General features: G+C 32.9%; 2 protein-coding genes across 2 annotated transcripts; one reads left to right on the forward strand and one right to left on the reverse strand.

Moving 5' to 3' along the window:
- Positions 1–1,232: 1,232 nt before the first annotated feature.
- Ak2 (Adenylate kinase 2) lies at positions 1,233–2,810 on the reverse strand. The gene is made up of 4 exons (XM_085191596.1): positions 2,663–2,810; positions 2,426–2,531; positions 2,036–2,272; positions 1,233–1,770 (listed from the first exon to the last, which is right to left on the reverse strand). Exons 2-4 carry the CDS (start codon positions 2,525–2,527, stop codon positions 1,381–1,383), a joined length of 729 nt encoding a protein of 242 aa, XP_085047722.1. The 5' UTR covers positions 2,528–2,531; positions 2,663–2,810; the 3' UTR covers positions 1,233–1,380.
- A 197-nt stretch (positions 2,811–3,007) lies between these two features.
- Nup188 (nuclear pore complex protein Nup188) lies at positions 3,008–14,601 on the forward strand. The gene is made up of 16 exons (XM_085191586.1): positions 3,008–3,156; positions 3,237–3,447; positions 3,579–4,183; positions 4,770–4,890; positions 5,602–5,715; positions 6,187–6,486; positions 7,001–7,506; positions 8,239–8,419; positions 8,757–9,021; positions 9,558–9,850; positions 10,297–10,590; positions 10,800–12,230; positions 12,519–12,643; positions 12,888–13,104; positions 13,514–13,765; positions 13,965–14,601. Exons 1-16 carry the CDS (start codon positions 3,140–3,142, stop codon positions 14,562–14,564), a joined length of 5,532 nt encoding a protein of 1,843 aa, XP_085047712.1. The 5' UTR covers positions 3,008–3,139; the 3' UTR covers positions 14,565–14,601.
- Positions 14,602–15,007: the final 406 nt, after the last annotated feature.

Here is a 15,007-nt window from a genome sequence, read left to right on the forward strand (position 1 = left end):
TTTATTAAAATAAATAACGTAGGTTGTTATAATTAAAGTGCAAATATAATTATAAGAGGCTGTGAGTAAAGTAGTTATGATAGAATTATACTAAAGTAACAAATTTAAACAATCTTATAAAATATTTAAATCACTTCAGATAATATGACTTTTTAGTAGATATTCCAAATAGCATTGTGTACAATTTTTTTAGTCATTTCATTCCTAATATAGTGTAACCACAATGTACCTCTACAATGTATCGTAATCTTTATAATCTAGATTTGTACCATTATCCTTATGATATTTTAGAATTTAAAACATATACTTCATTAAATATTCATAGATTAACGTATATATTAGGGATGTTATGAAGCTGACATAAACAGCTGTCCGCCTCGTACGCGAATCCAATAATATCGACAATATCGTTAGACCATTTTTGATTCTACCTGGCCTAAAAATGAAGTAAAAATAGGGTGAAAAAAATGTAAAAAGAAAGAAATCCTTAATTATTGGCCGAAATGATTAAATTATAAAAAAATTACCAAATTCCTAAAAAAATTTACATATTGACGTTGGAATTTTTTGACTTATGTTATTCGGAAGTAAAGAATAAATAATACAACTATAACCAAAACCGATAATGAAGGATTCTTTTTATCGGAATCCAGATCCAAAATGTTACATCCATAACATCCCTAACGAATATATATATATCTATGTTTAGATTTATTACAGTTTATATATATATTGTGATGTTGGTACTTGGCAACTTGGAGTCATTTTTCTTTTAGGAATGGTTATTATTTTTAATGTCGCAGTATTTTTTTTATAATAAAAAGTTATTAGGTAGGTAGGTGTTGTAGGATTTTTTAACAATTTTTTTATAGATGAAATTCTGATCATAAGTTTTGGACAAATAGCAGTATTTAATGTATATATGAGATATTCGTTTTTAATTTTTTTTCATTAGATTCCTTCCTTATATTTCAATACTTATAAAAATTTTTAGAATCTAAAACAGTCACAAATAAAATTGGATGCATATTGCCTTTTCTGAGCTTATTTCTAACAAATGTGTATGTGTAGTTGAATTATATAGTCATTCTATGTACTTATAGTTAAAATAAAATAATGTATTCAAATCCTGTTTCATTTTAGTAGCGGTTTTTATTCTCTATAATATTTTTTATTGATGAAAGGAGTTAATAATAGAGAGAGATAATTAATATGATAAATAAAAACAAAAGTTCATGATTGTATGTTCCATATATTTATACAAGAAAATGGCCTTGAAAATAGACTTCACCAACCTCACAGCTATACCAAAAAATATAAAGACAGTAACCACATCACATAGAAAATTAATCTTTGTACAATAAACACTTTACAGTAAAATTACAAGGAAGATTTTCCTCTAGCAAACAGTCTATTCTTAAATATATCATCAATATTACTGAACACTGTGTCAGCACACTTGGCTGCCTCGATTCTGTGGTGTAGGCCTTTCCTCATATAATAATCAATAAGAGGTTCAGTTTGTTGGTGATATATGATTAATCTCTTCTTGAGAGCTTCCACATTGTCATCTGACCTCCTAATTAAGGGTTCTCCAGTTATATCATCTACCATGTTTTTCTTGGGAGGGTTAAATTCTTCATGGTAACTGCGCCCACTGGAAGGATGGATAAGCCGTCCGGTAATTCTACGTACTAAGAAACTGTCTGCAATCTTGAATTCAATTACAGCATCAAGAGCTGATTTTCTCTTCTCTAACAATCCATCCAACTAAAAAAAATAATTAGAAAATAAGTCCTTTTAAAATTATCACTATTTTTATATAAATATGTCGTTAAGAGTCAAAAAAAATATATATTTTACTATAAAGGTATGTATGAGAAATTTCTAACAATTGTATTGTATTTGCAAAGTAAAAAATTATTAACATATCAATGTTGACAATGAATAAGGAAAACTATAGTTCAGGTCTATATAGTAGAATTATGAAATAAAGAGGAGAAATATGAAATCATAAACAGATTATATATATTACCTTCTCTGCCTGAACTGTAGTCCTAGGGAATCCATCTAATAAAAAGCCATTCTTACACTCTGGCTGATCTAAATTCTTATCAATCATATCCACTACCATTTCATCTGAAACAAGTTTGCCTTCATCCATCACTTGCTTGAGACGTCGACCCAATTCCGAGCCGGACGCCACTTCAGCCCGGAGCATATCCCCAGTTGATAAGTGACATACACAATACTTCTCTTTAAGGCGTGGTGCCTAAATATATAAAAATAAATAAAATATTTATTATCCCAATTGATTGATAGTGATAGTTACGTAATAAGAAATGAAGTAAATATATAAAAATCACAAAGGTAAATAAATAATAGGTTTAATAAATATCTAAAACATGAAATAAAACAAACTCACTTGAGTCCCTTTTCCAGATCCTGGTGGCCCTAATAAAACTGCTCGTATACCGATCGGGTCATCAGAACGTACAGGCTTAACTTCAGGAGCTGATGGGGCCATTTTTCTAAAGTTATAAAAACAAGTTAATCCTAAATTTATACTAAACTCACTTAACTTCAAACACAATTGAAAAGGGTTCGACAAGGTCGTAACGCGCACTGTCAACAATTATCTTTAATCAAATGCAGTACTTACCAAATAAAAACTGATTAAAGCGGCAACAGGACTATATGATATATGAACATGTGGAAAGGAAACTTGATTGATAACTGAAATCAGTGAAATCACTAACGTCAAAATCCGATGACGTCGGTCCATAATGTCACCTACACGAGGAACAAATTAAATATTTTATATTAGATATATCATATAATGTAAATAAATAATGATTCTATATCTATATATATCTTTATTATTTTTATTTGAAACTCTACTAATTAAATTTATTATTATGTTAAGTAATATGATAATGGTTTCTAGACTTTTCATTTCATTAATCATTTGTCAAATTGATGTTGCATATTTTTGACATTCATTTCAAACCCCCGTTATTGTTTGACTTTTGAGTTTATAACCTATACAATAAAAATGTTTAATTTGCTTAAATAATTACATGTAGTAACTCTCTTTATTTTTGCTAGTGTTTGTTAACTAATTGTTTTCAAATTTACTATGAGTACTGTTACCCCGTATGTATTTTATATACTTTATACCAACTTATGGAATTCGTTAACTAGTAGGCGGCTAAATACAAAATATTTATTTCCAGTTATTGGAAACGGCTATGGCGTTGGATATCTTCAGAAAGTCTTACAAAAGAAGAATTGGACAATGTTTTAGATAACAATGTTATTAAAGCATTAAGTGAAGGCCTTTCTAGTTACAAAACTTCCAAATCTGAATTGTTTACACAGTTACAGTCTAAGTATTCAGATCAAACTAAGCTGTTGAATATAGTTCAAACCTTACAAAACTATATCGTAAGATATATACTTTCAACATTTTAAGTTTTAGTGTGTTTAAGATCAATTGATGATTTTATAAGAAATAAAATTCCATGTAGATGTAGTCTTTGTTACATATTGTGTCATCTTATGTGTTATTTTTTTAGGATATTGATTGTTTTCAAATATGGGATGTACTCAAACATTATTTATGTGACATATCATATGGCACACCAGCAAATGCTCTAAAAAACATTGCCTTTGTTGATACAAGGCCAGTATTCCTCCTACCAAACACCTGGAATTTTTACTTTGCTGAGAGATTATTTCTTCTCAAACTTTTGCATTACATAGTTCAACATAGAAATGACAAAAATCATAAATATCATGAAAAATTTGTCAAAGTTATTGTTACTATTGGAATGGATAAATTGAAAAGTTCTCTTTTGAAACAATTAGAGAAGTTGTTATTATCTTCTCCTCCTCCAAGGAGAATACAAAGTGAATTTGGAAATGATACTGTTAGACAAGAATGGGCTGAAGCTAACTTAAGAGAACAACTAACAATACTTCAAATCTTAACATTAATAGCGTCAGAAGATACTTTAACAGAAACTGAGTTTATTAATTTATTTAAATTATTCAAAAAACATAACTTTAGCAAAAATCAAGGATACAATGATTTTTTGGAGGAGAGACATAGGGAAGCATGTGTCAAGATTATGTATATGGAATTAGGCCTTTTTACAATCATTGTGGATAAAGAAAATATGTAAGTTTTTTAAAAGTTTTATTGTTAACAAATATAATTTCTATCACACTCTTTTCCCTTTTTTCCACTTCATTTTTAAAACACTTGTAAAGTGGCAGAACTCAATGATTATCAGAGAGAGGTGAGTAATTCATTTGTTTGAATGAAAATCAAACAATCAACTTGAGTAAAACTTGTAAAATTCTGAATAAATCATAAAAAAATATTTAATTTTTAGATATAATGACATTAAACACAGGCTGAACTTAACTTTATAATAGTCTAGATTTTAAAATACCTGTAGGTTATGGCTCAATTCTTCCTCAGGGGTAATGGATTCTTTTCATTTCCTGCTCTGGTCAGAAAAGTATGGTTTCATTATTCTACACACCATGCATTGTACACAATTTTGTTCAGAAATTGGATGACAGAATGTCTTGACACTAGTTTGTCTCTGCCTATCCTCTTATAAGTAACATAATACTGAAAAAGGCATATATAATTTCCTCAAGATTTAAATTTCAACTGCTTATTGTTATAATAATACTACATACATATTTTATTTTAAAAATATAATAGAATTGTTTCAAACATGCATAACTTCCAGCAAAAATATTTCTACTTGGATTGACAAAACAAAAGAGGTGGTGGAATGTGAATTAACGAAACTAGAACTTGATGTTGAACAAAGTTTAATGCTTATAACATGGATGATGTTGACACTACAGGTAATAATATAGATAAGATACAATACAATTGACAAATCTTACCCACCCTGAAGTAAGCTGTGGATGTACCATACATTTGATAATTTTCTTCTCCAGAAGTTAAAAGGCCTAACTTTATGTGCACCCACAATTTGCTGACCATATTCATATAATTCCTATTTTAAAGATACTTGACTAATGTTGCATGGTGTAACCATCTTTGACTTTAAACCCAATTTGATCCTCTTAAACACAGTTATGGAACCCTATTCCTACAAATTACTTATTTCCATTTCTCCTCTCTGGTAAGACAGACAAAGCATTGCATAGTTTGAACAGAAGTCTTAAAGAAGGCTTAATTAGATATCACTTATTGTTGATTTAGCAGGACATGCAGTTGTTACATTTTCATTTTTGTTTACTTTTTGGCTAGGCAATTATTATATTAACATGAGAAATCTATTGTGGTGCATCTGACTATAAAGGCAATACTTGTGGATGGCATTCAGAGGAATGAATTTATTTTCATGTTCTTCATCTGGTAACATCACAAAGTACGGTGCGAACTAAGGGGAGGACCCTCAACATGCAATGTCTCAAAAATTGAGAATGGACTATCTTAACACTGGCCTCCCTCTGCATACCCAGCTTGCTATATATGGGTTCACTGAAGTTAAAATATAAATTACTTATACTTATATATAAATTACTTATTTCGGTAATATCTTTCAGAGCCCATCTCATTCAAAGCAATTTGAAAACCAATATCAGCACTATGGAGCAACGGCTTTAAGGATGCGAGTATTTGTATTTATACAACAAATGTTGAACAGCTCTGTATTTTCTGTAAGTAAAAAATATATAATTTGCTTTGACCATACAAGTAATAGAAAAATATATATTTTTTCATATTTCAAAACCATCTAAATAATTCTTCAAGATTCTGTCAATTTTGTTATGCTATTATAATTAATAAAAGAGGCCGCAGTTTCGATAGCGTCGGATTGGAAACGCGACGGTTTTGCCTTCGATTTCCCCTTGGCAATTACTATTCAGTGTTATTTTTATTTCCTCTGGTAATAAGACAAAGCGCGGCTTTGAGTTCTGATGCTTAACACAGATCGTGTCTTAACACTAGGTGCAATGAGTTATGGCCGCCTTGAGTTACGCAGAATGGGCGCAGCCATTTACAGCTAATTATAGATCAGCTTCACGCTGTATCCCGCACACAGCAGGGTATGCAGAGGTAACCTCGTTCCCCACTCTGTATACTTTTCTCTGTACTGTATTATAGGATACAAATATACATATTTACAGGATGATTCAAAATGTTCTCTGTTAATTCGAAAAAGAATATTCCGCTTAGTTAATGACTTATGCGACAAATTCAACGGCGACGATACATTAAGCCATCAGCCAGGAATGATACAACTTTGTGCAGATTTACTCAAAACACCAGAAATTGCTGACCAATTTTGGAGCTTAAATCAAAAAAATACAGACTGTGGTGTAGTTTCTTTGTGGAATAGTGCTTTAGAATACTTTCCATACAATTTTAATGCTCTATCTATATTGTCAGCTTCATTGGCAGAAGTTGGGGCGGATAGTGTGAGAAATGTAAGTAAATATTAGTGTCTGTTTTTTCTCGATTTCAACCATAAAATGTAAAATTTAAAAGACCTGATTAAAAAATATTATTTCTAAATTTTATTAGAGGTCTGCTTTGCTAACTCTATAGACACTAAGTTTAAACTTTTAAATTTGTACAATAAGGCACGTTTTAATTATTACATATTTTGATACAAATATTATATATATTTTATCTTATATACAAAATATAATAAAATTATGTTTTCTTTATACTCATATGCTTAAGGCCTAAATGCCTTACATTTAACTTTTCTGACCACTGCACATTATATAATAATTGGTACATAATTATATTTTATAAATCTGTATTTTTAAATCCAAGGGCAGATACATGATAACAGAAATTTTAAACGTAGTATATACAAACAAAGCAATGTTTCTATATTTTTAACTTACAGAATAAGTTCTGGTCTAATTTTATATGATGAGGTAAAATTTCATCGTAAAACCAACATCTAAATAACTTCAATTGATTTTTCAGCTCTTAGGAGAACTAAAAAACTTGCCAGTTTATACAGAAATATATAATCCAAACTCAGTCCCAATTATGTCTTTACAAGCTGATGACGCGATTATAGGACGTGAGTACTACCCTCTGGGAGACACCTCTTATCGTATAGAAATGGGTTCAAAAGCAACAGTACTTGAAAGGAAAGAGGGTCCAATGATACATTTTCGAACACCATATTCATACTGGACCATATTTAATAATGAAATAGAGAAAGTTCTAGATCGAAAGCAAAGCCATTCAAATATTAATATAACGCTAGAACGTGTGTATGAAGGTAGTAAAGTTTTAAAGGGTGTGTTAAAAGCGCTAGCTTTAAAAAAAGAGATACCCAAGACTTTGGTAGCGCCAAGTGAAGGTGTTTTTGATGTTTTGGTCCGCTTCATGAGGACTGATTCACCGCCGTTGCAGTTACTTGTGGAGTGCCTCAACGTGTGCACTATTTTAGTACCGATATTTCCAAAGGAGGTTCAATTAAGGTCAGTAGCTTATTTTAAGCTATAATTGGAATGAGATATTTTATTACACTTTATATTTATATATATATATATATATATATATGTATATTGTCGCATTGATATTTGGACGTTAACTTATTTGTCCGTGAAGTTATAATAAATCAATGGTCATATAATTTTTCAGCTCATAATTTTCGGGCTGTTAACCACACTGATAAAAGCTGTAGATTTTTTAGGGCTATATCTAACCAGACTTGGGAAGTCAAGTAATTTGAATATACGTTATCCCTTACCGAAGTGATAAGTAATATAATCACTATTTTTAACATTTTTATAATGTTCCATGTTGTATTCCACGCTTGAGAAGGAAAAATACGCGCGCTACGAAGCCCTAACGTGTCGGATTGTTCAAGCAAAATCAAAAACCTTTTATTCTTTATTCTGATTTAGACTCTCTCTCTCTGCCCATGTCCGAAATTATCCACAACTTTTATATCAGAGTTGGCAACGGTTACAATTACTGTTTTTAATTCGGATATCGATTAGTCATGATTATCAAGTGTCCAATAGTGCTGACATTTCTTCAGCGATGAGCTGCACTCGTTCTTCAACACCCGGTGACCCTGAAAATAGCGTCCATTAAAAATCGTATTGGACCGCAGTTTACTCTGTCCATTACGATTTTCGTCAAATCGTAAAATCACTATAGTATTTTACGGAGTCCCCTAACATCTCTCATTTATATTATTTCAGGCTAATAAACACAGGTCTGCTACCACGTATAATAAACCAGCAACTAACCCACGTAGAATACGCGAGCGGTGTGTCTCTGGACTCGGCGGCAGTGGGCGCGTACCTCGTCACGGTAGAGCAGACGCACGGCAGTTACGGGTTTTTAGGGGCCTATGTGGATTTGATTTGTGCTTTTTGTGAGGTAAGTTGAGTTTTTTGGGGTTGGGAATTATTGTATATTTGTTTTTAAACTTCTGTTTTATACTAACAAATTGTGATAATGTACGAACAAAACTATTATTCCAGTTCTTTTTGATTTCCATTATAATCTTAAATACAATAGTAAAATTTTTAATGTGCGTATCTATGGTGCCATGTTTTGAAAAAAATACTAAATGTTTAAAAGAATGTCAAAAGAAAGAAGCCTTGTTAAATTATAATATGTGGATTTATAAATAAAATTCAAGTAAATTTATTAATATCTAAACCTTAAAAGCAAATAGCTACCTTCATAATAATACAGGGATATCTTTTTTCAGGCCTCTGACGACGATCGCATTATAACAGAAGTAATTCTTCCCGGCCTAGTTTTGATAGTACGCGAAGTTTTCCCTAACATTTGCGGCTGGAGGTATAAAAATGCAACAGAAAGAAGACAAATATTAAAAAGATGTGCCAAATTCTTAACGTTAATATTACAACAAACTAGTAGTAAACCATCAGCAATACTTTTAAAGAAAACATGCCTCTATAGTTTGACATATACCGAAAATGCTTTGGAGTTGCTGAAAATAATTTCTATTGGTAAGTGTATATTTGTAAATAAAAAACAAGTTTTTATTTATATTAATTTCAAATCTCCATAAGCAAATAGAATTAGAAAGTCTAAAAAATCCAAAATTGCTACCTGTCTTCATTTGTGTGTGTTCTTAAAAAATATATTTTAACAAAATATAGCTGATTACAAATACTTGTATTTTAATTACCTATATTATGTCACTCTAGAAGTACATGAATGCTCATATTTCTAACTTCATTTAGATTGCTACCTCCTGTTTCCTAAGTTCATTTTAAGTTTAAAAAATTATCTTTTTACAGTTTTCGAAAAATTTGTGGACATACTTTTTCAACATTTCGCTTAATTATAACGGCGAATTCTGAGTGACTGAACTCAAGGTCGCGCTTTGCCATGTTACTTAAATGAGGAAGTATATGTAATAATAATGGAGAACGGAAATGTTTTAATGTGAACGGAGTGCCTTTACACTAGGTTCCCAGATTCCCTCTGCCTACTCCGCTATGTGTAAAGATATAACATTTTTGTACCTATTTCTTTACAGGTAACAATCGTTTAGAACGTCTAATCCAAGAAGACTCCAACTGGATATCAGGGCCCATATATAAATATACATATACATTACAACGATGTCTCGCAATAGTAATGTTTACTTTACGACAAAAAGAGTTAATTTGTGACACTAATGACGTCACACCTCTAGAACATTTAATTTTTGCACAAAATAAACAGAAAGATGAGTTAAAAGTAGTGCCCAAAGTTACTAGCTATATAAACCACGCGTTTAATAAAAGCTTGTCGGTGCTAAGTTGTAGACTGTTGAAGAGATTTGCTGATGTAAGTATTTTAAAAATATTTTGTTTATGACATTGAAAATTTAGATGTATCTCACTGTATGTGATGGTTATAGGTTCATATGCCACTTGAAGGAACTGATATCATTAAAGTATGCAATGTTTTACTGTTGAATTTCTTGCCGGCTCTTCTCAGCAGAACTGCCTTCCGAACCGGTGGTAGCTTTTTGTTTATATGTTCATTCGACGATTCAAAAGTGTTTATAATAATTGCTTATTTGAATAAAGAATATTTTGAATTTGAATATGATATAGATTTTTTGGTTTCTTGTAGCTAAAGAGCAGAAGTTCTCATATCCTAATCATTATTTAATGCCCCTAAAATACATTTTTTACTTGTATTAGTTAATTTAAGTTAGTAGGTATGTTTCATGACAAAATAAAATAAATTTGGATATATTGGCTTACTCTAACTTTCAACATTTTCAGGGTTTCCAAATGTCACTGTTCGCGTCCCTGGACATGACTGGTTACCAAGTTCGTGTAATGTTTCTCGACCGATTGCGCGATGAGCACGAAACTATTGAACTAAAACTATCGATATTAGAATTTGTAACAACCTGTATAGGAAAACAACCGGGTCTCACTGAAGCTTTCTTTATGATAAATCATGAGAAATCTAAGGAAAAGGAAGATGATAAAGAGAAAGATAAGATTGAGCCTGATGATAGTTTTGACGGTATTTTGGGTTATATGGCCGATTATCTTGGTACTGTTAAAGCAGTAAGTTTATTTTTATCTGTGTTCTTATTGGTTATTTATGGAAAAATACTACTTTTCATTTGAATTGATTACAAACTAAGTACATATTTAAGTGACTTGACGAAATATGTCAAAATTTATTTCGTTTGAACAACAACATAAAAGAATTGTATTTTTCTTTATTTCGCTATGCATTTAATCTCTTTAACGCAATATAAACTTTGTTATAGGATATTAAACTCTTGCACAGTCCATTGCTAGGCTGCATTATGGCATTGTTCCATGCATTATGGAAAAATAACATGCAGATTTTGGTCAAGAAACTGCGAGAACATCCAAAATTTTGGGAGCACATGACTAGCCCATTATTCAGCGAAATCCAGCCAGGGCTAAGAACTTACGGCCAAATATTTAATGTGCTTGGAATTGAGCTCTTCGTGTCGAGAGGAAAACTTGAACCTAACTTAAAAGAAATGCTAGATCAATTCTTTGATACAAACAAAAAGTACTTAGATACATGGATAGATTACATATTCTCTTTTAAAGGCAGAGATGAAGATGAAGAAATGGTAGATAAAGTTCCAGTGTGGCTTGGGTTGCTTACAACATGGAAAGACTTTACAACAATTTTCTGCAAATGTCTTCCAATAAGTCTGAATATCGCACACAAGGCTAAAATGGTGGCACCGTGTATGAGTGCATTGCTCAACGAATTAGACGACTTAAAAGACGAGAGGCTTATTGTCATTTTGGCTGAATTATACGTAATTATGTTGGCCAACTGGAAGGACGATTGCTTTGAAAATCGTAAAACAAGCGCAAAACAGGTCGATAACTTGCTTACTAATACTGCTATTGTATACGAATTTCTACATCCGAGAGCAATACGTGCAATTCTTTCTATAGGCACCGTCGCTATTAGTAGCTTAGATTACGAAATAAAAGCAAATAGCGTTACTGCACAAAGTATTATTCGATCTGTTACTAATATTAATAGCTTAGAATTAGAGAAGCTATTCGATGATGTACGAGACGATACGAAAAATGGCATAAAACAGAGCGACCGTTCTGAAGAAATACCTCCAATAGTCCTATCTTTAGCAATGTTAGAACAATGCCTGGATTTATACGACGATATGTTCTCCGGACTCTCCCAATGGTTCCAATCGACGAAATTTATAAACAAATTGCTGTGCTGTCTGCAAATCTGTTTGCAAAATCGCAGGCATTATCATACTTCACTTGCCGCATTAAGATGCTTAACGGCGTACTCAAGAGGTCCATTTTCTAAGGATTTGCTCATAAGCGATGTCGATCAGTTTCTATGGATGCAATTATTGCCGCCAAAATTTGAAAATTCAAATGGAAATAACAATGGCACAATCGTTTGGAAACCTCAGGAATGGTGGCGTGTATATGCTTATAGTTTAGATTTCATATCAATGATGTTAATGAAGCACGGTCAGTTCTTTGCGGGCGACGCCATTACCTTTGTGGGGGTACACTTAGAACATTTAATTGAAGCTGTTCTGTTGCCTCGACAAGTGTATAATATAGATTCTTTAAATTTGTGTGCCTCCAGCTTAAACCTTATAGTACAGTTAGTTAAATTTGAAGATAGATGGCGAATGCAGAATATCAATTCCTTGATTGGTATTATGGTGAGTACCTAATAATAATGCCATATTGTAATTATTTTTTTAGATCCCGAGGCAACCATTGGTGTTAAAAAATTTTAATTTCTCACTTTCCATCCAATTTCAAGACAATATGAGTTAAGTTTGCTTTTTAATACTAATGTTTTAGTAGTAAAGCCTTATATAATTTTACTACAAAAGACCAAAATTAATAATATAATTCTGTTATATGAGATATACAGCATAAAGGTAAAAATACTAATAATACATATAAAAAATCCGAAATAAAATAATACAAATTATATCCAACAGCGTAGCACGAGCGCGTGCCTGTACCAGTGCGTGATGCAGACGCTGCGCGCTCGCCGCTCGTCCGACCTCACGCCGCAGCCCGACGACCAGCCCGCCGCCACCGCAGCGCCCGCTCTACTACATAGGTATATTTCCTCCTCAAGAAACGCATTTGGCCTCTCGAGAGGAGGAGACTTAGAACAAAACCTTACGGTCTAAAGAATACATTTTTTTTTATTACTTGAGAGTAATAACATTTTTATTTTACTTTCCTCTACTATGTCCGTTTTTTTTATAATCTTGAGAACTAAGACTGTTAACGATTTCAATTTTTATATTTTGTGTTAAGTTCTCAAAATACAATAAATATTTTTTTTTATTTTGTTGCAGAATCCTCGAGATACTTCACATGGCAACACTCTGCCTATTATCATTCAGTCCGGACCTCTTATCCCTATTGGCTGACCCCGTGTTAGACGTAGAGCGCTGGCAGCCAATCGTTGAACTGCATTTTGGTGCTCCAAAAATTACTTATGAACAGTTTCCACAGCTCACATTTGGCAGTATTCTTTCGGCGATTTGTTTGTTGACCAAGTCTTTGAATCACGTAAGTATTTAATGAGAGTTAGCATATGACGCGACGGTTGTGGCCTCGAACACGTTCGGGCGGATGATTGATTTTCATTTTCTTGCACTAATAGGAAGGAAAAGTACGACGACGATACGCTACGATAATATATTAGAAATGATATCGTTAAATAAGTTTTTTGTCGTTGTCTACTTGTACATCTGCTAAATAAGTTTTTTGTCGTTGTCTACTTCTTGTCACAAAAAAACATAAACGACGTGCGAATCGAGAATACAAATTAATTTTCGATAATATACGTATACTCATGTTTTTTTCTCTTGAGAATTTGCTTAACAGGCGATTAGTAGGTTTATATTAAGCCGACGATATGTGAATACCTAGAACGTAAACTGAATAAACGAAAGTTAAGTAATTTGTCCTTTTCCAGGCCTACCACACTGAAGAATGCAGCGGCGCGCGCTCCCCCCGCGGCCGCCGGCGCGCTTGCTCGTGCAGCGCCAGCAGCCCGGGGGGCGTGGGCGCGGGTGGGGCGGGGGGCGGTACACGGGGGGCGGAGGGGCGCGCGGCCCGCAGCGAGTCCGCCGGCAGCATCTCTTCAGCCGCCAGCGCGCTGCCAGCTCCGAACGAGCGCCTGGTGGCCGGCGCGTTGGAGGCTACTGTCACCTTGCTAGCGTCTCAGGTCATTCTTTGGTTTTTTTAGATTCATTGTGCCACAACGACTTTTGCTTTTTGGCTTACTCTTTTATTTATTACTTTTTAAAGTTGAGCTTGAACTCGAACTAACTTGCTTGTCATGTCTGTAGCATAAGATAATTTAGTTTCAAAAGTAAAACATTATTTTTAGAACATAAATAATATTTAATAAACTTTTCTTGTAGGCTCTCCTTGCAGTCCGTGACCCTAATGTACCGGGCCGTCACAAACAGCTAGTACGACGTGAACTCGCCTCTGAACTAACAGTATTTCACGACTTTGTCCGTAAACGCATACTTTGCGCTGCTCACACACGTCCACATCTCATTCGAAATAAACTAGGAGCATGGCCACTTACCGCCAACGAAGAAGAGACCAGAAGAATAGAAGAAGCAAGACAAGAAAGAAATCCATGCATCATAGATGATAATCTAGGAAGAGACTTACCTCCGCCCCCACCCCCGAAAAGATCGACTCACGACTCCATGCGTGAATATATATTACGTAAACACTATTTAGACAAATGTGCACAAACACCTACAAAAGAACCCCCTTCTCCCGTTTCCCATTCAACGCCCACTTCAGATAAAAAGAAAGATAGTTCTAGAAGCTCGAAACGAGTTTCATGGGCAGAAACCACAAGGGATAGTGATGAAATAGATAGTTCTTTGCAAGAAATTGAATCTGTATACTCCAATTTAACAGATGTTCAAATAAACAATGATGAGGATTATTTCCATTTTATGTCTGTTGTATTTCTTTATATTTGTCAATCTGAATTATAACTTGTTTCTAAGAATAAAAAGTTTTTTTTGCATTTAATTTTCTTTCTTTTATAATAAATATAGATGAAAAAAATGTTTTTTACTGGTCTTTTATTTTCTGTTTTAGTTTATTACAAATAAAAAGTGACCATATCTGTTCCTTGGAGCTAAAATAAGTTTAATTAAATATTCAGCTATCATTATTCGTAGTATTAGCCACGCTTCGCTTTGCCTCGTTATTAGAGCGAGGATATGAAATATTTAAAAAAATCATAACCTCGAGTGGGAAGCGAACCCACTATCTGTCACGTTTACAGACGCACTCTGTGCTCCTGCTCCATGCCTGGCCTCATAATAATATTATAAAAAAGAATTATTCCCAATATTAAACGTTTAATTAATAAAAAAATGAGTATGGGTTAGTTATACAATACGGTATATCAAGTTTATAAATATTTGAAACA

This window comes from Heliconius melpomene, chromosome 10, assembly GCF_056956725.1.
Source record: "Heliconius melpomene rosina isolate 202511_hmr_F chromosome 10, ASM5695672v1, whole genome shotgun sequence".
NCBI classification, from domain to species: Eukaryota; Metazoa; Arthropoda; class Insecta; order Lepidoptera; family Nymphalidae; genus Heliconius; species Heliconius melpomene.

Bases quoted from the DNA above. Each gene is read 5' to 3' on its own strand.
- Ak2 (XM_085191596.1), bottom strand. From the start codon at position 2,527: ATGGCCCCATCAGCTCCTGAAGTTAAGCCTGTACGTTCTGATGACCCG. The intron at 2,273-2,425 runs GTGAGTTTGTTT...TTATATATTTAG, and splicing joins GATCTGGAAAAGGGACTCAA to GCACCACGCCTTAAAGAGAA. The intron at 1,771-2,035 runs GTAATATATATA...TATTTTTTTTAG, and splicing joins CTACAGTTCAGGCAGAGAAG to TTGGATGGATTGTTAGAGAA.
- Nup188 (XM_085191586.1), top strand. The intron at 4,891-5,601 runs GTAATAATATAG...AATATCTTTCAG, and splicing joins GGATGATGTTGACACTACAG to AGCCCATCTCATTCAAAGCA. The intron at 7,507-8,238 runs GTCAGTAGCTTA...ATATTATTTCAG, and splicing joins CCAAAGGAGGTTCAATTAAG to GCTAATAAACACAGGTCTGC.